The 24508-nt window shown below is 30.3% G+C and overlaps 2 protein-coding genes across 9 annotated transcripts in view; one reads left to right on the plus strand and one right to left on the minus strand.

Annotated features, from left to right (window-relative positions):
- The window catches only part of LOC124364524 (serine/threonine-protein kinase Genghis Khan), an 89531-nt gene extending 81149 nt beyond the window's left edge, over positions 1–8382 (minus strand). For 2 of the 7 annotated variants that reach the window (XM_046820079.1, XM_046820078.1), the window contains exons 1-3: positions 8162–8355; positions 5096–5365; positions 1119–1289 (exon numbers count right to left, since the gene is read on the minus strand). In XM_046820079.1, coding sequence (XP_046676035.1) covers positions 1119–1289; positions 5096–5150 — 226 coding nt within the window. In that variant the 5' untranslated portion in view covers positions 5151–5365; positions 8162–8355. Of the gene's footprint in view, positions 1–1118; positions 1290–5095; positions 5366–8161 lie in introns of all 7 variants that reach the window. The other 5 variants (XM_046820075.1, XM_046820074.1, XM_046820076.1 and 2 more) reach the window with 5 other exon arrangements.
- A 377-nt stretch (positions 8383–8759) lies between these two features.
- On the plus strand, positions 8760–24282 carry LOC124364526 (protein lines). Of its 2 annotated transcripts, none has more exons than XM_046820082.1 (2): positions 8760–9142; positions 18042–24282. In XM_046820082.1, the coding sequence occupies exon 2, from the start codon at positions 18205–18207 to the stop codon at positions 20011–20013; it is 1809 nt and encodes a 602-aa protein (XP_046676038.1). In that variant the 5' UTR covers positions 8760–9142; positions 18042–18204; the 3' UTR covers positions 20014–24282. The 2 variants fall into 2 exon arrangements, with proteins under 2 accessions (XP_046676038.1, XP_046676039.1); XM_046820083.1 differs by having other exon boundaries at positions 8776–8873.
- The last annotated feature ends 226 nt before the right edge of the window (positions 24283–24508 follow it).

A 24508-nucleotide genomic window follows, 5' to 3' on the forward strand; every position in this document is an offset into this window, starting at 1 on the left:
GGTCAAAATTAGGATCACTTAAAAATTGGCATTTATTTGATTCAACTTAATATTATTGAACACAAACATTAATTCAATACCTTAAAGTGTTTTTTTAGGATAGTTTTTATTACTTTCATAAAAACTTTACATAAAGCAATTTAGTGTAAAACCATGCAAAACTGCATCAAAGAAGCTTCGAGCTTCTTATAAATATTATGATTCTAATAAATTCATTAGACCTTTTTATTTACACAATATGAAAGTTTACGAATTATGTAGTGCATACTCTAAGGAAGTAAATATGAATTGAAAACATGAACAATATAGTTTTAATAGTAATTACATGAAAATTTAAAAGTTTTTGTTCAAAATATGCTTAAAAAATAAAATATCTGAACTAACTTTGAACACATAATATTGTATCAGATTAGAAGTAAATATTTTAAATTTTTTTTTTTTTTTTTTTTTTTTTTTTTTTTTTTTTTTTTTTTTTTTTTTTTTTTTTTTTTTTTTTTTTTTTTTTTTGTTTGAGAGAATAATGCAAACCTGTAATTATTAATTTGATGTATTTTATGTTTCTTTAACTTTTCCTAGAAGAGAGGTTAGATCGAGATCTTTATGTAAAATTGTAAAAGTTATTTTTTCTCAAAAGGTAAAGCTAATTTGCCAACTAAACATATTACTTGTACATGTTTATTTGTTTATTTCAAAGCCATTACCATTGAATAGGAATTATAGTCATCTTATACTACAACATTATAGTACAGTTTAGTATAGTAATAAAAATGGCCAAACTTGGTGGGAGGGACTTTCTGATCTTGATATTTCTCCTACATTAAACCCTCACACACCTTACACAAAACTCAATTTCAAAATAACTTTAATTTATAACTCCAGAGTTTTACAGTAATATCAATGTTTAACTCTTTTGCTTGACACTTTTCTCCACCAACAATTTTTTTCACTACTACCTTCACTCTCCTACAATGAAAACAGAAATAAATAAAGAGAGCATTATTATAATTATAATTAATTAAAAAATTGCAACTAAATACTCATTTTGAAAAATAAGTTTCAATTAATAATATATCTAATAAAAATTAAAATTAAAAATTTACGCCAATATGAAAACTTACCAAACTCAATAAAATCTGAGACGGTTTTCTCTCTCCTAAGAGAAGAATTGCAGCACTCATCATAAAGAATTAGTAATATATCCAACAGTGTCTCTATACTGAAGCATCTCCCTTGTCCTTGAATTGGACCACCCAGGAAGATGGCTTCTAGTTGTCTGAGACGTTGCTCCCCTACAAAAAGCCAACAATCGTTTGAGTATGGTAATCCGTAAGGCACTTTTAATGATCACAAAGTGCCCTGCAAAGTAGTCTAGTTTTATCAGCAATGTATGCTCATATCACCTGAGTCCTGTTCCACAAAACTTCAATTAGAATTTTACGAATTTATAGTTAAATAGAATAGCATATAGTAAAATTTATTGCACTCAAAATTCTCTCATCATAATAGTGCAATACAGGACAGATGCAAATGTTACCACACACATACACATACTCAATAATATTAATAATCAACAGTCAATATTCTATAGTTTATATCACAAATTTTCTTTCACTTATCAAACAAAACCAAATAATATTTTTACATATAAAGTAAAATTCACAGTTCAGTGACAATTAAAACACTGAAGCAAGTGAAATCAATTAGGCTTATCGTACAGTAACTGATATTCACTAATTATAGTAATAAGATTTTTCTATTAATTTTTTTTTTATTGCTCATTAGAAGTTTCTTTGTAGTAATTAGGTAGATTATTGTACTGTTTCAACCCTGTATATTGGGAACTTAAAAAAAAAATGTTTAATGATGAGAAGGTAATCTTAAGTCAATTTGATTTCTCGTGCTATAATTAACTAAATATTTTTAACATGTATGTAACAGTAAGGATCATTATTTGTGAATTCCTAAAGTACTGTTTACCTGAAGTTCAGTGACTCAAATTTAAAATTGTTCTCATCCTCTTTTGTGATCAAAAAACAGGTTCAATACCAGAAGCCTGGTCCGAAGTATAATGCCAGGCATGATTTGACAGAAGAATGATTCTCATTGCTTCACACAATATTATTCTAATTGTAGAAATGCAAGTGACATTGATCCTGGTTATTTTAAAGATTATTTAAATGATTTTTGCAGTTCAAATTTTGATCTATAGAAATACTTAAAAAACGTATGCGATAAAACAGAATATAGTAATATAGAAACAGCAGAAACTGTATGTGCTAAAAATTGGAGACCATTGGCTTTAAACAAAATTCCACATTTTCCAATGTAAGGTTACTTCATGAGACATGTTAAAATGTATATTTTTGGCAAAATATTGATAGCAAATGGCAGGTCATTTATAAAGGTTGAAAAGGAAAAGAACCAAGCACAGCAGACTCCCTTTGGAACTCCAAAAGAAGTTTTGTTTTAAATCAGACATATATTTCACTCCATTTTTGTAGATAGTTCACTGTCTTTTGATTTCTATTTTAAAGGTTTAAGAATAAATCAAAGAAAAACAGTAACCTCTTATCCTTGATATTAAACAATGATATTTGAAGGTACACCTACTTTAATTTGGATAAAAGATCAAATGGTCAACACAATGGAAAGCCTTTGACAGGTCACAGAACACTCCACGAGTAATCCGTGATCTCTTCAAGGCGTCAGTCACTTTATTCACAAAAAGAGTTAATGTTGACCTAGTGCAATTCCCTCTCTCAATCCAATTGATAAATATAAAATAGATTGTAATTTTAAAAATATTTAATTAGTTTTCAAATATCTTAGAGAAGCTACAAAGGATTGATACCGGACAGTAGTTCTTTAGGCTATATCTGATTTTTCCCTTCTTTTAAAATCAGAGTAATTTGAGAACAGTTTAACTTATCCAGGATAAAACCAGTTTCCACACTTTGATTTATAATTAAAGTGAGTGGTTTCATTATAGCCTGAAAAGTTTTGTTAGTAATATTAATAAGAATTTCATCCTAGCCCACCTATAAAGTCATTTTTACACATAATATAATGTTACTGACTTCTTATTTATTAGTTGGATCCAAAGAAAAGAGGAAACAGCCTCTCCTGTTAGTATAATCCTCAAAAGAAGAATGAGCAGATTGGTATATTTAAATTTGAAACTGTATTTACAAATAATTCACTAAATATATTAAAAAATTCCAATAGATTCCTCAGTATATTATAATTTAGACTTAAAAGTGTGTATTTACTTTTAGCATTGTACTGTGTGTTATATTGATGTACGTATTTTTTATTAACAATATAACAAGATGCCTTAGATTTGTTTTCAGTTTTACAGATAACATTATTAATAGTCATTACTTTAGCAAAAATTTTTTATTTACCTATATTATTTATATACCAATTTTACATATTTAAGAAAGTTTTTATCTCTCTTAAATTTTACTTTATTGTGTAAAAGCCGTTTTCTTTCACTGGAAATTTATATATAATTAGTCACCCAGTTCTCTTAAGTCTTAACCCAGTTTTCTATTTGGCACTTTCAGGTATTGCTTTCTTGCATTTGTATGTAACATCTAGAAATCTCTATCTTTTCAGTTTAACTTTTTGGATGAAAAAATGTTATCCTGAAAAAATTATGTTATGTTAGGTGAGTAAATTAAGACAGGTGTTGGACTTTGACTTTAATACTTAAACACAAACTGTCAGACAAGTTACACTCTGTGGGTTGGAGATGCCAATTCAATATTTTAATGTATGTGTCTTTTTTTAAGGAACAGCATGTATAACAGAAGTACAATTTCAGAGAAGTATTCTCCTTTGTTAGGCAGATTTATTTGATAAGAGATGCATCTAGTCCTTAAGAGATTGCATGGCATCATCTTTAAACGTCTCAGAATAGATAATCTCTTAATACTCTTCTAAATGTGTACTGAAAACTGTTTGTATAAAGGGTAAAAGTTTAATAATATAGACAGAACAGTAAAAAAACATTTTTTTTAATATTTGGTTAAAATTTTACTGACTAGAGTACATAATTATAGTGTTGTACCTATGCAATGGAAATTTGATTTAAGTCATGTTTATCTTATTGAGCCTTAAAATTTTTAAAGAGACATTCTATGTTGTTAAAACACTTGGGACAAAGTTCTAAACATAAATATAATGTATGAATTAAAAACATAACAAAGTACTCTCTATACATACATACACATTTACATACATATAATTTTTTAATTTAATATTCAACATATAACAAATATTTATGACTTACAAAGCCAATCATCTGTTTATTTGCACCTTCCTCAACTGCAGTGTTGAGGAAAACTGCAGTCTTCAAAGTAAAATTATTACACCCCCATAATTTCACCGACAACAGAAACGAAATTATACCTGAATAGTGGTGATATCTTGTGAGAAGAGAGCAAACTACTTGGTGGCAATATGTAATATGAAATTATATTCGATTTTAAATAGCAATACTACTTTATCTAGAGTATGATGTTAAAAAGCAATGCTTGTATAGTTAATGTGTATAATTGTATAATGTTATTTAGCTGTGCTAACACACTCAGTCTCATGTGAAGATTCAGTAAATATAGACCAGATATTTATACTTGTTGTACAGCAAGATCTTAAATTTAAAAATATAAGATAAATTACGCCTATAAAATTATGTTTCCTGTATAATACACTTCTATACTTAACATTTATTTTTACTTTTTGCTGTGTCATTGTAATAACAACAAAATTAAAAATTTACAAAATAAATATAGTAAACATTATGATTAGGAGGCCTGTACACATTAAAGCACTAGGCATTGAATGATAACAACTGAACTGAAAAATGTTCTATTTTTGCACAAGTATGTAAAGTTAAAACATAGAAAGTGTGAAAATTAAAACACTGAATCATTTGGAAAAAAGATTTACAATGAATGATTAAACAGATAATACAGAATCGGGTACTCACAGAACAAGAATCTGGTAGAACATAAATTTAAAAAAATTAGAATTTAGGTATCTGATACTTTAGTGGATACATTCATACATGTTCATACACAAATTGAAATACCTGTATGAGGGGTGGAGTCAGCCTGAGCCGACAGCTTGGTGGCCACGTCAGACATTGGTGCACATTAGCAGCGAACAACGCAGTAATACCAACATCCGGACACTACAAGTACTTTGTCTCCCACTTTTCCATGCATCATCATACTGCACATCTTCAAGTCCTCTGCACAGGTCCCTTTCTCAACTCATACCACTCGAACGTTTAAGTCCATTCCATTGTGTAGAACACTTTTAAATCGTGATTATTGGTGTTAGATTCAGGTTCTTGGATCTATACGAGAATAGTTACAATGATTTTATTTTTACATGATCTAATAGGTTTAATTTTCCAAAACCAAATGCCATCTGATAACCCATTCTTTGTATTCGTTGACCACTAGAAAGAGTCCAAAAATATTTTACAGGAAAACTAAAATTTACAAACATAGCTCAGTAGCTTAACATGTAGAAATGTTCAATTCCTGTGAGTGGAATATTAAGCGCTTTATTAGAGCCTTACGATGATCCTTTTTTATTTGTTTTCTTGTTTGGTTATTAAATTCAAATTCGCCACCTAACAAAATATTTAACAATTACAAATAAAAATTGGACTAATTCATGGATTACAGATTAAAGAAATGAGTTTATGTATATGAATATAATTGTTTCGATAATTTTCTAGCAATGATTATATAGTGCTTGTATATTAGTAAATCTAATTGTCCCATTAAGAAATCTTATCAGTACCAGTTTGTTTCAAGCAGTTGAATATGTTCCCATCTAAATGAATGAGAGGTTTATTCAAATAACATTACAATTAACTTACTTCTAACATTTTTAGGAAAAGTTCTGTGCAAGATTTGTATTGAACAAATAAAAAAAGTGTATTATTTCTTAAACATTTATTTCTGTAAATAAAGTGGTAACGTACAATACTAAATTATTACAGACGTATCATTTTCATTACAAAGACTCCTAGTAAATAAAAAAGAGGTACTATTTCCTCCACTAATCAGGAAGTGTTTGTTAATTATTAAATATGCTATAACTCCGTATTTCAAGATAATTTTTTAATTTATAGACCAAAAATTTGTTAAACCAAATCTATTGGATCTATTGAAATTAAAATAGATGTAGTACAATTAGTGGCCACCACGACAATCGAATCAGCAATCAAAATTATTGATTAGAAATACCTAAATCACCAACATAAAAATATTCTTATTGTGGTCATTTACAATTAATTATTGCTAGCTTTTTAAATTATATTAAATAACAATATTGTTAGAAATGAATTCAAACAAAATGAAATCATTCATGAGGTATTAAGTAATGGTGATGAACTTGCAAATTGATGTCTTCAGTTAATGTGTAACCCGTCTTATATAATAGCATTAACTTAGTTCTTCACCATGTTTTTAATTAGCCTACGGTTAGAGTACCTACTATAAGCGGACCCGTATTTTTATATCGAAGAATTCAGTCATCAATATCTAATATTCGCATCTCAAATCCTAGACTATCTATTGATATAAAATTATCTATAGTCCTTAATAACAATCATATGTTTTAAATTAAAATATGAATTTAAAAATTATTATAACCAAAATTAGGAAAACTGAAGACGATCATATTTGCTCCTCTCACAGTTACAGTTGTTTCTTTCCCACAAATTTCACTAATGGGTTTTTCAGTACAAGTCCAACATGTTGAAGCCATGAAAAGCATGTATTATCTTTCAAAGCAATGTCGTGTAGTTTTTTAAAATTGACTGCCATTTTTAATAATTAAAATTACTTATGTAAAATTGAAATATTACCCTATGTGTATTATTTGAAAGTGTTTACAGCTGTTGATATAGATTATTTAAGTTAATAGTTCAAAATAATTAATCGATGGTTATGATTAAGTAGGCCTAATATCGTTTGCCAATTTCGATATAAAAACCGGGTCCGCTTATCATACCCTACCCTTAGCCTACCTCAAAAAAATATACATTACTTTGTTTTGAATACAAAAAACATAGCTAAACTATAACTACTAGTATAGGCTATCATTTGAAACACATTAAAGTAATACAGTTTAACATTTTGTCTTAGTATTGTTCGGAAGTTTAGACAGTCTGAAGTAACAATGACTTGATTATCGTGGTGGCCACTTAGTACACTACACCCTTAAAATTTACTAACCAGGCTCTCCTAACAGGATACGATCCTACAAAAGTTTGTGTTGTATTTTTATTCAAGTAAATTGGATGAATGGACTGAATATACATTGCTACCTCTTTAATGGGTTACACACAAAGGTCTAATGACTATTAACTCTAGTGTAGTTTCTCATTAGCTCTACTGTAGTTTAAAAACAAGTTATATGTCTGGCAACTACAAAATAATAATGACCTTATTTTTCTGGCCTTATTATTATGTATTTTTCATGAAATTTTGAAAACAACATAGTTTTGATGTGAGAATAATTTTAGAACATATAACAGTTTAAGCCTTGTTATCTAGATATTAAACATTGTAAACTTAATGTTGGACCTGCAATAGGTTACATAAATTCACTATAGCCACATAGTATATTAAGAATTTCATGGATTTGTGTAGGATAGTAAGCTAATAACATTATTCATATAATAGCCTTTAACTGTTCTGTCTGGACTTATCTCAAGCTCTTTACTATCTAGCAAATGTTTCAAGTAGGTCTTACATTGGCTAGCTTAAAAAAGAATTAACTAATTTAATGTTCTTGGCTGCAGGGACACTGTAGTACATAACACAGTAATTTCATGTAGGTAATAGTCAAAACTAAATATGTCTACACCAATAACCATGGGCCATTCAAAACTGCAGATGGTAATGTCCAGAAGAGAATAGGAGGCTATATAATGTATTAAAGATAGCTCAGTGCTCATCTTAATTTAGGCCGATCAATATTTGTAAGTAGGATCACCCAAAGTAAAACAATTATATACTGCAGAATTCATTATGATGTCACCAAAATTAGACATAAATACCAAATTTAGGTTAGGCCTTATTAATTGATAAAAGAAAATGGAATATTGACTCCTTCACCATGGCCAACATACATAGGTTAGGGATGGCATCCGAGTTTAGAAATTCACTCAAGACAAATTAATAACACGTAGTTACACAAACACACTCGATTTTCAGAAAATCAATCTTATTTTTTAGCACTTTACACTACCGTAGAAAACACTGATCACTGGTCAACCCCCTTGACCCCCACTGGCCTTAACAAAATATGGCTGCCACACCTTTAGCAGACATAGGAATTCTGGGAGTGTGAAATATGGCACAAGTTGCCAGATTTCTCCATGGAAACTGAGGGGTCACCTGAAAGCCCAGTAAACATATCCACACACTGTTTATTACAGTGAAAACATATGCGGAAATATTATGGATTTCATACTGTATGAATTTGTTACAATATTAATAGACAAAGAATATTGTTTTATTCTTTGATTCAACCAGGTTATTTTAAGACCTTATTAACAACCGGCAACAGCGCAAAGACCCGGATGCCACTTGTACAAAAGAGTCGAATCAAAGTCTAAAACTATAAACCTAAAAAAACAAGGAATTTTACTTCAGCGTGACAAGTAGATGTGTATTTATTCTTTCTATAAAAGCGTTCACAGTGTTTTCGTGATGACAATTTATTTTTAAACAAACGTTGTTGAACTAACATTTAAAGTTAAATGTCATGTGTACAATTTGAACTCGGCGTCATATAGTTCAAGATGGCGATAATTTAAGGAATAGATTATTATTGCTTTGGTGAGTTATTTTCGATAGCATATTTAAATTTCGTGTGTCAATATTTGGATTGCTGATTTGAAAAGAAAGTGTAATAATCCGTCGTCTCGGGAATCAAGACTGTGTTGTAGTGTCGTCAATTAGTTTCATCTTCTGGTTTTGTTATTATCTAAAGCAACGATCAACTCTCTTCTTGAATGAATGAAACCTGAATTTTAATTATACAAGTGTTTTGGTGTTGTTTTATGAGTGACTAGAATCGATTTATGTGATTGGATTCATCATTAGACGTGAGTAACTGTATTTAAGACCAACCCATTTCACTAAATTTCCGTGTTTTACTTTGTCTGACACCCTAACACTTTACGTTGCCATACTTGCTAGTCTAGTAAGTTTCTAAGCCAATTTTATAGGAGCTAATTATGCTTCACTATTTTGGAGTTAATATTTTACTTTCTTTAACTTTGTTTAACTATTTGTTAACAGTAATAGATTTTACAATACATTATCCATATTTCATTTAGTACTGTATGTACTAAAGAATGTTAGCATAGCCTATAAATTGGCCTGCCACTTTGGATCATATGAATGTATATCCTAGTCTAAGCAAAGAATATTAGTAGTAATTTCTATACATTGTGCTATACCCTAGTAATATTTTTTAATTTCACAGGCCCATTAGAATAATGTTATAAGTTAAGTCAGATTTAGAAAATAACTGAATAGCCTAGGCCTATTATAAATTAATTAGCATAGCCTACCAGAACAAAATGTGTTATGGTGTCATTCTGTATCCGAATATTGATTTCTTAACTGTAAAAACAGTTTTTTCAGAACATCTCAAAGCTTTTGTAGCCTATCTATGAAACAATTGGTAACTCGTGGAAACATTATATTTTTTACTTACCCAACTGCCTTGTAAAATCACTTGCTGAACACAATTATAATAATCTTTCTGATTGGGAAAGCGACTACAGTATTAATAAGCGGTCACTTACACAATAGGATAATAATTATCGAATGATATGAAATAATTTATATTCATGACCATCCAAAGGATTGAAAGCAAAATGTTGGACCAAATAATGTAAGGCCTAGATATTTCAAAGAACAATATGGTTTGCCTAGTTTTCAATCTTAGAAATTAATGTATAAATATTAATATAATTTACAAACGAATATATAATTACAACAAAACAATAACATTTAGGCTAGCCTACTTATATTATTTAATTTCAAGGTTAAACATGACTGCTTGTAAAACAAAGCAGACACGTACGTCACTGTTCCTGCCACAATGACTTTATTTCCAAGCACGTTTTTACTTAGAATAAATTTTGAACAATGATGTTGAATTAAGTTTTAGGCTTTTAAAATGTTAACATAAGAAAGCTATATTTTTATATGTAAAGCAAATTAATTGTATTCATTTTAATGTGATATGAAGTAGGTACAGAATTTAACCCTTTTAGTGTTAGAGGTAAAAACAATCCATGTTGAAAAGTGTTAAGTTTTTTGTTACTATGTGAAAAGTGCTAAGAGTGTTTTGGACAAAATCACAAGATTTTAGAGAAAAGCCCCCTAAAATTGTTTTATCATAAAAAGCTCCTTTTTAACTCTCTTGAACGGTACCCAAAAACTATGTAGCCTAACATTCAGATTTGTATATTATTTTTCAAATATAAAAAAATCTTTCAAACATTTTCTCAGAAACAAAATAAAAATCCACTTTGAAGTGAAATAGCTAATTTATAAAAAACAGTTTAAAAATTTAAATACTTTCATGATAAAAAGCATTTAAAAACAATATAAAATCATGTGTAGGCCTAATAACTTAATATTGAACCATAAACAACATTTCTTTTTAACTTAATAGTTAAGTGCTAGATATTATTTTTCCAAAAAGCAAGATTTTGGAAAAAAGTTACTTAATATTTCTTTTTTAATTTCAATAAGCTGCTTTTTAATTCTTTTGAAAAATAAATTAATTATTGTGCATCAGAAAATAAATAACAATCAGATTTTTATATAATTAAAAAATTAAAAATCATTTTATACAGCAACTTTTGTATGGAAAAAATAAAATTCCAGTTTGAGGTAAAATAAGTACAAGAAAAATGTATTTTGAAATTTCAATACTTCCATGGTAAAGAACATAATAAAGTCATCCTAAAATCTTATGTAAAAAAACCTAGTATTTCCCCATACAAAATTATTAAAAAATAGCCAAGCGGTTTGTTATCCTAATAAAAAAAAAACAGGGAACACTTTAAATGATTAAAAGCGCACAATTATACAACATATAAAACGCTCTGATGCTACTTGTCACAACACAACAAAGCGATCAACTAAGAGTTGTGACTAAGAGCGTACTTTTAGTTGTTTACATCATCTAACAGTTAGTAAAAAGTAGAAATGCTAGTTGAAAAGGTTAGTTCAGTTCATGTATTAGCCAAAGATATGATGACAGCCAGTATGGGATATATAAGTTATAGAGGCACTATAAATGAATTAGAAATCGTCACATTCCGAGACTTGCACTTTTCATGTAGGTAAATATCATCAAGGAGCGAGACTCTTTGCACTCAAGTCTATTTTTACATTGTCCTGTAGCGAGGCCTTTGGCATAAAAAGGGTTAAAATCTCTAACTTGTAGTCATGTAGCAGTCCATTCTCTAGCAAGCCTCAAGAGAGATGTTTGACCGTAACTTATTAAATCCCACTGCCATAGACATCTAAGTTGTGATAAATTTTAGATCTCACCTTATAGGCTATTGTGCGCTGGTTGCAGAGGCATTATTATAAATATATATGTTTAAGCTAAATAGGATACCATTTTGATTAATAAAATGTTCTTCGTTAATTCCATAGACAAGTTTAAGGAACTTTTTTATTTTTTTGCAATTACATAGTTTTTTTGTATTTCATCGTCTGACTGTAGAAAGGATTACTATAAAAATAAGACAATTCTCAAAGTATTAACCATATATGTTTGGTCATATAATAATCAAATTTTCTATGTAGTCCTGGAGACAATATAAAAAACATTGCTCAAGATATTACTTTCAATTAAATATAGCCCTAAAAATTCCTGAGGTCTGATCACAAATGTCATTGGCCATCAGTGTTCATGTCAAGGTTTGAAGAATCTTTGATTTTGTCTCTTGGTGTCACCTACAGGAGACAACATCAATGTCTAAATGACACACCATTTAAACTTAAAGTTCAGTCGTGTTTTACCAAAATAAGGATTAGTCTATTTTAACTAATTGAAGTCTGCTAAGGTAAATCAACTTTTATTTATTGGTTAACTTAACAAGTTGTATTTTTTATATTTGACTAAATTTAAGGCTCTTTAATTATTCCAGGAAATAAGCCATTAATCCACATTAAAAATTTAAACATTGTATATGATTACTTAAATAAAATAAAATCTAATCATTGTTTGTAGAAATTAAATTAATATGCTAATTGTGCAACAAACACCTTACTCAGACTAAAAAGTGGCTTTTAAGTGCAAATTACATAGAAAACTACTAATAAGTTTAAGGTTACCTAGAAAATAATTTCAAATGAGAGGTCACCTTCACATACACAACAGGTACTGTCTAGGTGCTTTTAAACAATTACCTCTTAAAATCTGTACAGGAATTGGATACACACTTTGTCAATTCTTTGTCAGCTCCTACCCTTTTATAAATAAAATAAATCTATACCTAATACTTTTCATTGGATAAAAGTTTCTCCAAAAGAGATAATAAACATTGAATCACAGTTTTCAAACCTCAATGACTTGGACACAGGCCAAATGATAGGGTGGAGCGGAGTTTCAAAATTATATGAAGAATTAAAATTTCTTGTTTTTATTCAATTAGTTGAGATTTTACTGTTCTCTTAATCCATTGGAGACAAAGCTATAATATTGTGAAACAGGGTATTTCTTTGCAATTACAATAGACTATCAGTTTTAATTTTTGAAAGAGTGAAATATATTACAAAGTGAACATTTAAAAATATATTTGAGACAAAAACCAGTCTCGGAAAGACAAAATAGTCTATAAGTGGATGAAAAAAATGTTTAATCATTTGTTCATGTCAAAACTTTGTGATTTGTGATACACATCAACTTAAATTTTGTTTAATATTGTACTATATTACAAAATGAATTTTTTTATTAACATATCAGATTCATGTGTCGGAATGACAAAATATGTAAAAAAAACTAAATGAAATAAAGTAATCCTCTGTCCCCATCTACTATGTGTGTTTACGTGATATAGGTAAGTAAGTACAAAGTGAACATTTTTAATAACATTTGAGATAATTATCTGAAAACACAAGTGCTAACTGGATGTGCAAAAGACAACTTCATGCAGAAAATAACAACCAAAAACTTACAGGAAGCCAAGCAGATAACTTCTGAAACCCATAAGCAACAGAGGGAAAGAAAGATAGACCCTGAATTTACTAAAATAGAAAGAACTGTTGAGAGATACTGAAAGAATAGCTAATTGTGTTCATGAATAGTTGACAAACATAGCTGAAGAAGCACCTTAAAGTAAATAAGAGATACAATGGTCCAGTACAAGCCACTCAACATCCCCAAGCAATTCCAAGGGAGACTCTAACTACTTTGGATCCAACAGCAGATGATGAGATGGACAAAATTATGTCTCGGGAATCTTATCCTCTGCTGGAATTGATGAAATATCAACAAAGGTCCCTAAATATTATTCAGATAAACTTCTAACATCATTGTAAAAATCACAGATCCATTGGTAAGGAATAATTTCATTCAAGTTAAAAATTGGCAAAATCTATCCAAAATGTTAAGAAGGGGACCCTCAAAACATTGCTAATTATAGATCAATGTCCTGCTCTCATCAGTTTCAAAACTCACGGAAAAAGTAATCCTTACTAGACTCATTAAAGTATCCAAGAAAGAGCCAGTTACTAAAAGATAAACAATATAGATTCTTCAGGAAAAGTTGTACCACTACTATGATTATTTACTTTGTTTGAATATATAATCAACAATATGAAAAAGTCAGCAACACCGTCACCAGCTTTTACCTTAAGGCTTGTAGTAAGGTTGTTTATTGCTTTGGTAAGGAGAACTTATAAGGACCAAACACCGAAACCTTAGCATTGGATATTAAGCACTTAATTGGTTTACTAGTGCACTAATTGGTTTACTTTTTAAAGGAAAAAATCAAGTGACTCAGACGATCTGTTAAATATTGCCCTCTACCAGCAAGTAATGTAGTTCCACAAACCTCGGTCCTTGGACCAGTTTTATTTGCTTTATTTATAAATGTCTTTTCTGAGTTCTAATGGATATAGTAAAATGATCTAGTACGCAGGTAATACAGTTTTACTTCTCCTTGTATGGGGGGGCCTATTGTCATACACTCAGGCCTCAAGGGCCTTTTGCGTAGCCCGGAAGCACACAATGAGGCTGACCAATCTATGGTTTCAGCAGTTCTACAAACTGCTAAAAAACCGATCAGGTCTCAGTTACTGCAAGAAGAAATGTTAATGAACTGGAAATAAACAGATTTCAACAAGAAAACACCAAACAAATTAATCTGGAGCATTAAAAAGGCAATTAAAACTGAACTGTCAGCTGATGAAATTAAATATCTCTGCATAATACTTGATGAGAACATGTACTGAAAAAAACCATATAGACTGCCTCTGCCTAAAGCTTAACTCAGCATTTTTTGTGTTAAAGAGAACCAAGGCAACTGTACTCATGAAGCAAGAGGAACTATATGTTATGCGTTATTTAATAAATTGTGCTAAGGAGTAACTGTTTATGGTGCTTCTTCTGGTGCTAATCTCTACAGAGCTCTAGTATATAGAAAAAAGCAGTAATGTCTGGGATAGAACCTAAAGACAGGTGTAGAAACCTTTTCAAAAACTGGAAAATACTAACAGTAACATCCATCTACATCCTGGAAACTATTCTGTTCTGCATAACTAAAGATCCTCCAAAACAAAGACATCTGCTCAACCACTACATTAGACAAGGAGGAGATTTAATTCAACCAGTACACAGAACACCCTTATTAAAAAAAAACTATATACTGAAATGTAACTGTTTTAAAAGCTGCTGAAACATCTGAAAGACAATAAAAAAGCTTTAAAAAGAACATTTTGATGTTTGCTATTGGCTTTATGACCATATGTTCTACACACTGAATGAATTCTTAACTAGACCTTACATTTATAAAATCTTTTCATGTAAAAACTGTATGACTCTAACATTTCTCAATGATATTGTTAGTCAAGTATATTGAGAAAAGAGTCTATTATAGGTGTCGGGAAAACAATATAAGCTAAGAATAATTATCACAAATATCGAATGAAGTTATGTTAATCCGTGGTCCCCATGTACTACTGTTTTTGTTATGACATGATGTAGGTAGATAAGTATGTATTATAGATCAAAAAACTTTACATTAAACCTATACAAAAGTTTACATGATCTGAGCTTGAATTTAGGTACCGGTACTAGTTCTAGGAACATTTTTCTTTTCTGCTTGATCGGTAAATTTCCATGCCAGAATGTCCAACGTGATTACCCGGGCATTCTTCTGGCAGGAATATAAAAACATTCCCTGAGGTAGTGTCTAAATTTAAGCTTAGATCGTAAAACAGCTTATAAAGGTTAATTTTTAACTTTTTCTTTAAATTATGTTTGTTCTTACTTACCCTACCTTTATCACATAATAAAAAATTGTAGATAAGGATCAGAGGATTGCTTTGCTTGATTTGATATTTTTTAAATAATTTAAAAACATATTATTTTGTCCTTCAGGCTCATGTAATCAACTAAAATATATTAATAAAAATGTCCACTGTTTAATATGTTATGGAATATTTAAATTATCATTGTATTACTTTGTCTCTAGTTAACTTAGTAGCTACAAAATCAGTTTTGACATTCTCACCCCAATGTATTGGAAGGCAAGTCATTATAATTAAGTACCTACAAAATTATATTTGTTCAACATGTGTTCATTAGTTTACTTTCACTAACCGTATCTAAAGGCAGTTACTTTAGAAAAATCTCAGTCCTTAGTCTTAGTTTTTATTTAATAAGTTTAATTGAATAAAATTATGACAATGCAATATTAAGAATTAAGCAAAGCAAATAGTCTATTAGGTTATAAACACCAATGTGCTTTTGACTTTTTTATTTTGTTCTCCAAGTTCTTGCCTATTGTCTTCCTCACAAATTTTTCGTAATTTATGACATCTTATTTATGAGCACAGTATTTTTCTCTTAATTTTGTAATGTGATGTATACTTTCACTCGTACAATAATAATACTCGTCATACTTTCACATGCTAAAACGATATAAAATTTTGTAGGTAAAAGTATGTTCTGTATTAAAAATTATGAATGTTTCTCAGCTTCTACATTAATTATTGGTCTAGATCAAAACTGAAGTAATTCACAAAGAAATTACGGTTCTTTACAAACATTCTTTAGTACCTAATTAGTAAGTACACTCATTTTAGTACAACTTGAAGAGTTTGTAGGTAAAAAAAAAAGATTGAGCAATATGTGGGGAGGTCATGGCCTATTTTTTGCCTCGGGACTCACTATGGTTCTTGACAGCCTTGCATGGACTACTACGCTCTTTAAAATAAAATTATAAAACAAACTATAACTCTTATACCTCTGGCATTTATTTTGAACATTTGATAACAGGTAGTTAATGTTACTAATGTATTCAAAATAGCAGTTACCCCCAGCTACACATGTAATTTCGTATTAATGTGTGTAATCTATTTGGCTTTTTTATCTCTTTTGTATATATATATATATATATATATATATATATATATATATATTGTTTATTATATATACAGTACATATGTATAATTAGATCAGGCTATATATATATATATATATATATATATATAATATGTATATATATAATATGGGGTTGTTTTTAATTCTTAGTTGGGGTTCTGTTTCTGTTTCATTAAATCAGTGTGTTTCTGTTGTTTCACCAAGTTTTTTAAGTGCGGCAACAGCTTAGCAATGTAATCACCTGTGTTATTTATTCTTTTTCATACTTGAACAATGCTGGAAATTGGTACACATTCTCTAATGTTGATAGATTGTTATAGAGACAAAATAATTTTTGATTATCAATATGTTGGTGGCACAGCCATCTTCTTCAATGGGAATTAATTCCTACTTGAACTCGTATCATAATACCTTAATCATTCATCTGTATTTAATATACATAGAAATACTACTGACTGATTGTCATTGTATGGGCCATATCTTTTCACCTGTACTCACAGAAACTCGCTGTCTGCAGTACGATGGGGTAGTACAATAGTATAATGTATCCCTCTCACACCAGATCATTATAGAAAATCAGTATAATTAAACAGTATCAATAGCCAGTGGATATCCATTCTCATTGACAATCTCAAAAATAAATTTAAATAATCTAGATAATGAAAACTATTTACCGTTAAACATAAATATTCTATGGCTGAATGTAGAGACAGGCATCCTACACCACTATTTTTTTTTTAACTTGTAAGGTCGGAGTCATAAAATGTAAAATTTATTTATTTTCATGCCATGTTGAAAGATTGCAAAATTCTTTAAATATTTCGGCCTCGCTATGAAGACCCATCATTAGTCAACAGGTGTTAAACTGAAACCTTACTCTTTGATGGTAAAGTTCTCTTTGCCATTTAACTTCTAAATACAAATAGAAAACCAAATTTAATCATAAATTACATAATATTCACGTTGATATCTTTTACCTGTTGAAGATGCTGAACAGATACGGAGATGTCTTTGATATGATGGTATTGGAAAGGAAAGTTGGCTTCCTAAACCATAGTTTTTATAAATGCAATGCAGAATGCTGACTCTAATGATTATCTATTTTATTTTACATCATAAGGTAATATCATTAAGTAGATGTGGAGACCTATTTTATAAAATTACTAAATTTTTTGTTTTTATGAATGTGCATAGAATAATGGCTTCAAGGTTGTTCACCTACAGTCACAGGAACTAAAAAAACTACAGACAGTACAGTCCATAAACTTACAATGGACGGTTACAACCATTTTCTAATGTATATATCGATTACAGGTATTGACTATGCTGTTTAATAATTTCATTTTATATTTTTGTTACAGATTGATGGAAGAGAGCAGGGGAAAACCAGTAAGAAAGATACTGATGAGTTACGATGCTTGTCAATATTTTGGATTGCATAATATCCCATATTCCAGATTCTCGAAGTGAAGTATTCCGGAATGACACTTGATTGTCAGAGCAAAGTTTATTAAATCAGAGTTCATGGTACTTAAGAAAGGAAGTATTGTACCGCTCTCGGTACCAGGCATGGGTGAACCTGTAAAGAAAAAACAGAAGCTAAGAGAAGATAGTTGCAACGAAAGTTGCAATGAAAGCTGCAATGAAGATTTAGAGTTGCTTCAACGTAACTTATTAAACCAATGTTTGTGCTCAATGTCGGAGAGCTGCTTGCGCAAACCATTCCAGGGTATGAGAATAGTTTGTGAAGAAGACATGCAGGGCTTCAGACATGCAGTGGTAGCAGAATGGAATAGGAACAGGACCTTACAGTTTGTCAGTTGTGTACAACTTCTGTGTGAGGTCGCCATCAAACAGAATGCCAAAGGAGTGTTGTGTTCTCGCATCGGTGATGTGTGCGATGCTCTGATAAGAAACGAGTATGGGCTGGTCGATCATCTGATAGAGTTAGCAGATCACCCGGATCGGTTTGTTTGTTTCTCTGCTGGTAGAGCACTCTCAGCTTTTTTCTTAGTTTCTAGAGCTCATGTAGATCCAAGATGGCTGGATAGATTGACTGAAAATGCTCTGTCCATTTCAAACCCTCAGAAGGTGTCCTTTTCACTTGAGGTGATTAAACGAGTGATAGAATGGAAAGATTGTGACGAACACCCATTAGAGCAAAGAGGAGAAGACGAGCATGTGGCATCCTGTCATGCCTTAAGTGTGAACGATCCAGAAAGCTTAGACAGTAGTCAGATTAAATGCCTTTGCATAAAGGCTTTGGAATCTAAATGGCCGACCATCGTCAATAGATTTGATAGCCTTATATCCTCATATTCATCAACATATGAGTCCACTATAGTCACTTTCTTAGACCTATGGGAAATGATAATTTCTGTAAAAGCCAACCTATCCGTTGTTGATACAAAACCTTTCTATGACCATATAGACAGTTTTGTCGCCTTGCTGAATTCGGGTGTTCCTCCAGTCATTTGGAAACATCTACTGGGATTGTTTAATGAAGTGTTATGTTATGGAAGTACTTTGGCTTTGCAAGATATTCTGGACGATGAACCATGTGCCTTAGCTCACCTGATAGTCAGGAGTGTCAAGGATTGGAGGTTACTGGACTCCTTGCCCTACAGAGGTAGTAGTGGAGGTTTTGTAGGAGGAGGAGGAGATGGAGACAGACCACTGCTACAGAAAGCTGCTCTACTTGTACTCAAAGCTGTGGCAGTGACAGTGAAAGAAACACGGTCTGATTCCTCTAGTGACAGTTCCTTAGGGTCGGAAACAGAAGATGCTGACGCTGACATGGCCGTTATCGAGCGGAGTATCAGAGAAGTTTTGAGGCAACTGGACCTCTGTGTCAAAGCTCTACTTCCTTACCATCCAGAGACGCCTGTTGCCAAGTGGGTCGTCCAATTGTTCACCGATCAAGATGATGCACTCATTGAGTCCATGGTGTGTTGCCTAGATGTCACTGTTGGTCTGTGCTACAGGGAGACGACTCTTCCCGACTTGAGAAGAATACTAAGCCCAATATCCACGTTTGTCGAATTCCTCCAAACTGTCTCTCATGACCCAGATGTGCTTCTCGATCTGCTGGTGAGCAATGAGACCTGTTTCTTGTTGTATTTGCTCCGGTTACTGAAATACGTCCGACGGAATTGGACAGAATTTGTAAGTGTGTGTGCTCAAGAGCTGGATAATACCATGAGCGTTTTGATTCGGCTCAGACTTGCTATTGACAGACTAGTTTCCAAGGATTTGTTTCCTTACAATATCAATCCTGTATTGAGGTTACTGGAAAAATGTGAAAACTTGTATGAAGGATGTTCTGCATCTTAGCCGTAGCTTGTTTGTTAAAATCATTCAAATGCACAGCAGACCCTAAACATGCTTACCTACATGCAAGGTTAATTAGCTTATGTACAAATTCTCATGATATATAAGGGAATAGACCTGTGCGTGTATGTCAGTTAAATTTAGTTAGTTATTATTAATTTATTTCTATTTCTGGCTCTTTAGGTTGTACAAATTAAATTAAGTAATTTGTATTTATTATTAATGTTAGGAGTTCTATATTTTGTCATAAATTATTGTCCTTCATTGTTACATTGTTGAACTTAGTTCAAAACTTTTAGCTTCGGAATATATAGTAAATATAAAATGATGCTTGTATTTTTTACCAATTTGAGTAAAATAGCCATATAGAGTGTTTCCAAATGGATCTAGAACCTCTCCAGACCTTATTTTAGTCATCAAACTGTGATTTATTTCTTCCAGCAAACTTTAGTCCACAAATACTTTAGAGTTACAGGTCTAACTTGAAATTCAGTGGTTCAGAAATGTAGATGCATTATACCAGGTGTCCCTGTATTATGTTTTGAACAAAATATAATCACCATTATCCGTAGGTAGATTGTTATAAGATTTAAAATCACATTTTTTTAATATATGAGAACTTCTACCCCAGCCCTAAATTTAGGATGGGAGGTTATGTTAAAAACTACTTTTAAACACCCACCAAATTTTAAAATTAATGATATTCATTTTTGTGTTGTCTAATTATTAAAACAAAATAGTTAGTAAAAATATTACTATTATTGTATCTTTTTGATTAAAACATTGACAGGTCACCATTTTTACTGGATTGATACATAGACCTCTGGTTTGCTGCATTCTTCTTCTTTGAAATAAAAAATGTCTCTCGATGGGGCTTACATTTAACAATGTTAACTTACCCGTACAATTGCCAATGGATATTGACTGATGAATTTCTGTTCCAAAATTAAAACGGGTTGGGTTTTTGGGACACCTGGTATACAAATTGGCATAAAGCGTTTAAACATTAAACTCTGCACTTTTGTTACACTTAATTAGATCCTGTAGCATAATCAGTGCTATTATAAACCAGTTGTCAAAGAGTTAAATGATAAGTTTTATTTCACTGATAAAAATGTAATTTGTATTTTAAAATTCATAACACTAGTACAATATCATAAATAAATTTGTATTATTGAATATTTATGACAAACTGTGCTTGACCAAATTAGTTTAAAATAGCAAATCTGGACAAACACAGTATGTTGGTTGTCACCAACTAATATTATAAATACTAGAAGTCACATTCTTGTTTTCTTCTTAAAATGTTATACAAACCTCTTGATATCACTTCACCTTTTTATTTGTATATAAGCTGTAACTTCGCTTTGTCATAATGTAGTACCTGGTATATTTTAGGAAGAAAGATCAACTTATTCTCTTTGAATTAAATAGTGCATTAGTCTTCATATTTTTTTGTAATGCCACAAATCACTAAATCAAAGTATAGCAAGGAGTTGATTACAATGTTTTTAGATGGAGTTTTAACTCCTGGAACAAACTCCCGAGAGGTATTAGGAAAATCCAGAAACACAACATGTGTATAAAAACATGAACCATTAAAAAAATGAGATTTTAAGTTAAGAAGAATTTTTTCAAGACTTGGAAGATCATGAAATATTTTCCATGTTCAAGAAATGAACATTAACAACCATGTTTGATTGAAAATCGAGTATACATTGTTACTATTTTGTAAAAAGTATAAATCTGAGCAATTATCATCACAGTTGGGTAAAAATGTGAATAATATTTTTTCCATAATATGTTTCGGATCAAAAATTATTATTAAATAATTCATTTTAACTTCCAAGTAAGGAGAGCTTGGAAATTACAAGATAGGCCTGTCTTTTGTCCCGACAAATAACTTGTTTTTAGTGTGCTTAGTAAAATGTGATAAAATTCGCTCAGTATGTTTGAAGTGGAATTTTATAATTAAAATAAAACTGTTATTTCACCAATTTTATCTACATTGTAGACAGATTTTATAGACCATAAAATAATACTGATATTGTTTGTATGTTACTATACCAAACCGTCCAAATACGATTATTTAAGTAAGGAAAATACTTAATATTTTAGCTCTGTCAGTGTTTTTCTGTCTGAGGATTTATTTATTTAAATATAAGTATTACTAGTTTAATTACCTAAGGTGGCGTGTAATGTATAATAGAGAGAAATACTCATACTTGCCTTTATATTAATACAGACCTGAGTACCATGTACTTATCCATAGTTACCGAGTATCCCCCAGGTGCTCACCATAATCTACCATGTGCTCTTATTTATTTGTCTCCTAGTTTCATGAAACAGAGTTTGCATAATCACTATTGTATGCATATCAATGTGACATTTTCGTCACTGTCATAACTTGTAGCTGTAGGTTGCCCACAAATAAATTGACAGTAAATAACATTTTTTGTTGATGTTAATTAAGATTGTGTTTTGATATAAGTACATATTCCAATGCTAAGCACATATTTATTATTCTTGTTTTTGAGAATATTTGGTAATCTCACATTTGTAAATGAAAGGTTAATTAATTTTATTATAAATGAGTATGAAAGATTTACCATACACAATATACACAAACTTTTGGATTAAGTTGATAATTTATATGTAAAATTACTGCTTTTAGAAAGAAATCATTATCTGTTTTTATAAATTAGTTTAATTTTGTTCTAATTAGACTAATGTTGGCCTAAAAGTGCCTTAAAGTATAAACAGCAAATTTGCTAAGACAATTGAATAGGTGTGTTTAGAAATAACGGTGTAGATTTAAGCATTGAAAAACCATTGCAATTAATATAGTACTATTCAAATGCTAAAAGTCTAGGAGCTGAGAGTCAAAATCATTATACTTATGCATGCAACCCGGTTTTTCTTTAAATCAATAGAAAAGTTTTTCCCAAGAAAGAATTTTCCTCCGCCCTGGTCTTGGTGGAATTTTAAATAGGAGGATATCAAAGGATTAAGAAATGAAATAATAATTTTATTCTCGGATCATATTTTTTTAGCTTGACACTTCAAAACCAACTGCCAAACACAGAAATGTTAAATAAGTGTCAGCTAACCTTATGCAAACGCTTTAAGTGGAGATTTTTAGTCGTTTTATGTAGTTCTTTGAAAACAGTATAGCTATTATCTCTGGTTTGACAGCCAGTTTTAAGTGTATCAAGCTAGGAATTGGTGATTAAAATTATCATTTCATATTGTTAAACATTTTAATACCCTCTCATTTCGACCTCCCCCAAAATTAGCATGGCTGAAGATCGATTTATTTCTTATAGACTATTTCTGATCAATTTCATTCGTAGAGAAAAATTCCTCTTATCGATTTCAAGAAAAACCAGGTTGTGTGCTTTTACAGGGCAAATTGGCTCTCAGTTACGGGACTCTAGATTTCCTCCTCTCTCCACAATGTGTAAGAGGAAACATTTTATCTCAAGGCAAAATGTGAATCTGATACGACATTGATCCATTTTACTCGTATAGTTAAGAGGTTAGAAAATCAATTTGAAGTATGTGACCTTATTATGAGTTTTTAAATATTTTAAACGATTTGTACAACAAAAGGATATTTTAATTTAGCTAAAATAATTTATTGTATATTGGTATGAAAATTAGTCTAAATTATTATTTTGGAACAGAAGAGTAATAAAACTTATTATTCGTTACATTTTCATTTTTTGTAATAAAAATTGTGTATAAATATTGAATTGTGAACTGCAGGAAAGTGTATGAGCTCAGTAGATATATGTTAATTAAATTTGTGGGAAATCATCATCATAGTAAGTCTTATCGAGATGTTAACTGTTAGTATATATACATTTTATTTCAGTAATCTTTTTTCATATCTATTTTGTTGCCTGAAAAGGTAATATACTGTATCTCAAAAACCTCTATCTCATTAAATGCATATAATATGTATATGCAAATCATAATATATAGTAAATTTTTAAATAAAGTTAAAATACATGAACAAAGAGAATGTGAAGAAAACCGTATATAATTTTACAATTTTAATTTTTTAACTTAATATGATCCAATAACATTTTGCATTCAAAAAAGTAACATAGGATTCAGATAAGCTATTAGTAATAGACATAACTGTTATTGCTGTTAATTAATTTGTAAAAATCCATGACAAAATGCATGTATTTATTTTTTTGTAAAATATTGTATTATTATACCTCTATTTGTATATAATTTAAATAATGAACTGTTTGTATATATGTGGTATATTTTTTTAAATAAACTTAACATGGATTTTTATACAATTTTTCTGTATTTTATTTCTCCACCGTATGGTTTGTATATATACTTGAGTGAATAAATAATGAATAATGTCATTGATTCATTTCATTCTTTATCTGGTTGCGAAAAGAATCATATGATTTCCAGAACTCTGAGGATAAATCAATATAGATTGAGATCAGTTTCAATAATTTGAAATCATGTT

This window comes from Homalodisca vitripennis, chromosome 6 (assembly GCF_021130785.1).
Source record: "Homalodisca vitripennis isolate AUS2020 chromosome 6, UT_GWSS_2.1, whole genome shotgun sequence".
In the NCBI taxonomy this organism is placed as follows: domain Eukaryota; kingdom Metazoa; phylum Arthropoda; class Insecta; order Hemiptera; family Cicadellidae; genus Homalodisca; species Homalodisca vitripennis.

What these genes read in the sequence shown, in the direction of transcription:
- LOC124364526 (XM_046820082.1), top strand. Translation starts at nt 18,205, where the DNA reads ATGGTACTTAAGAAAGGAAGTATTGTACCGCTCTCGGTACCAGGCATG.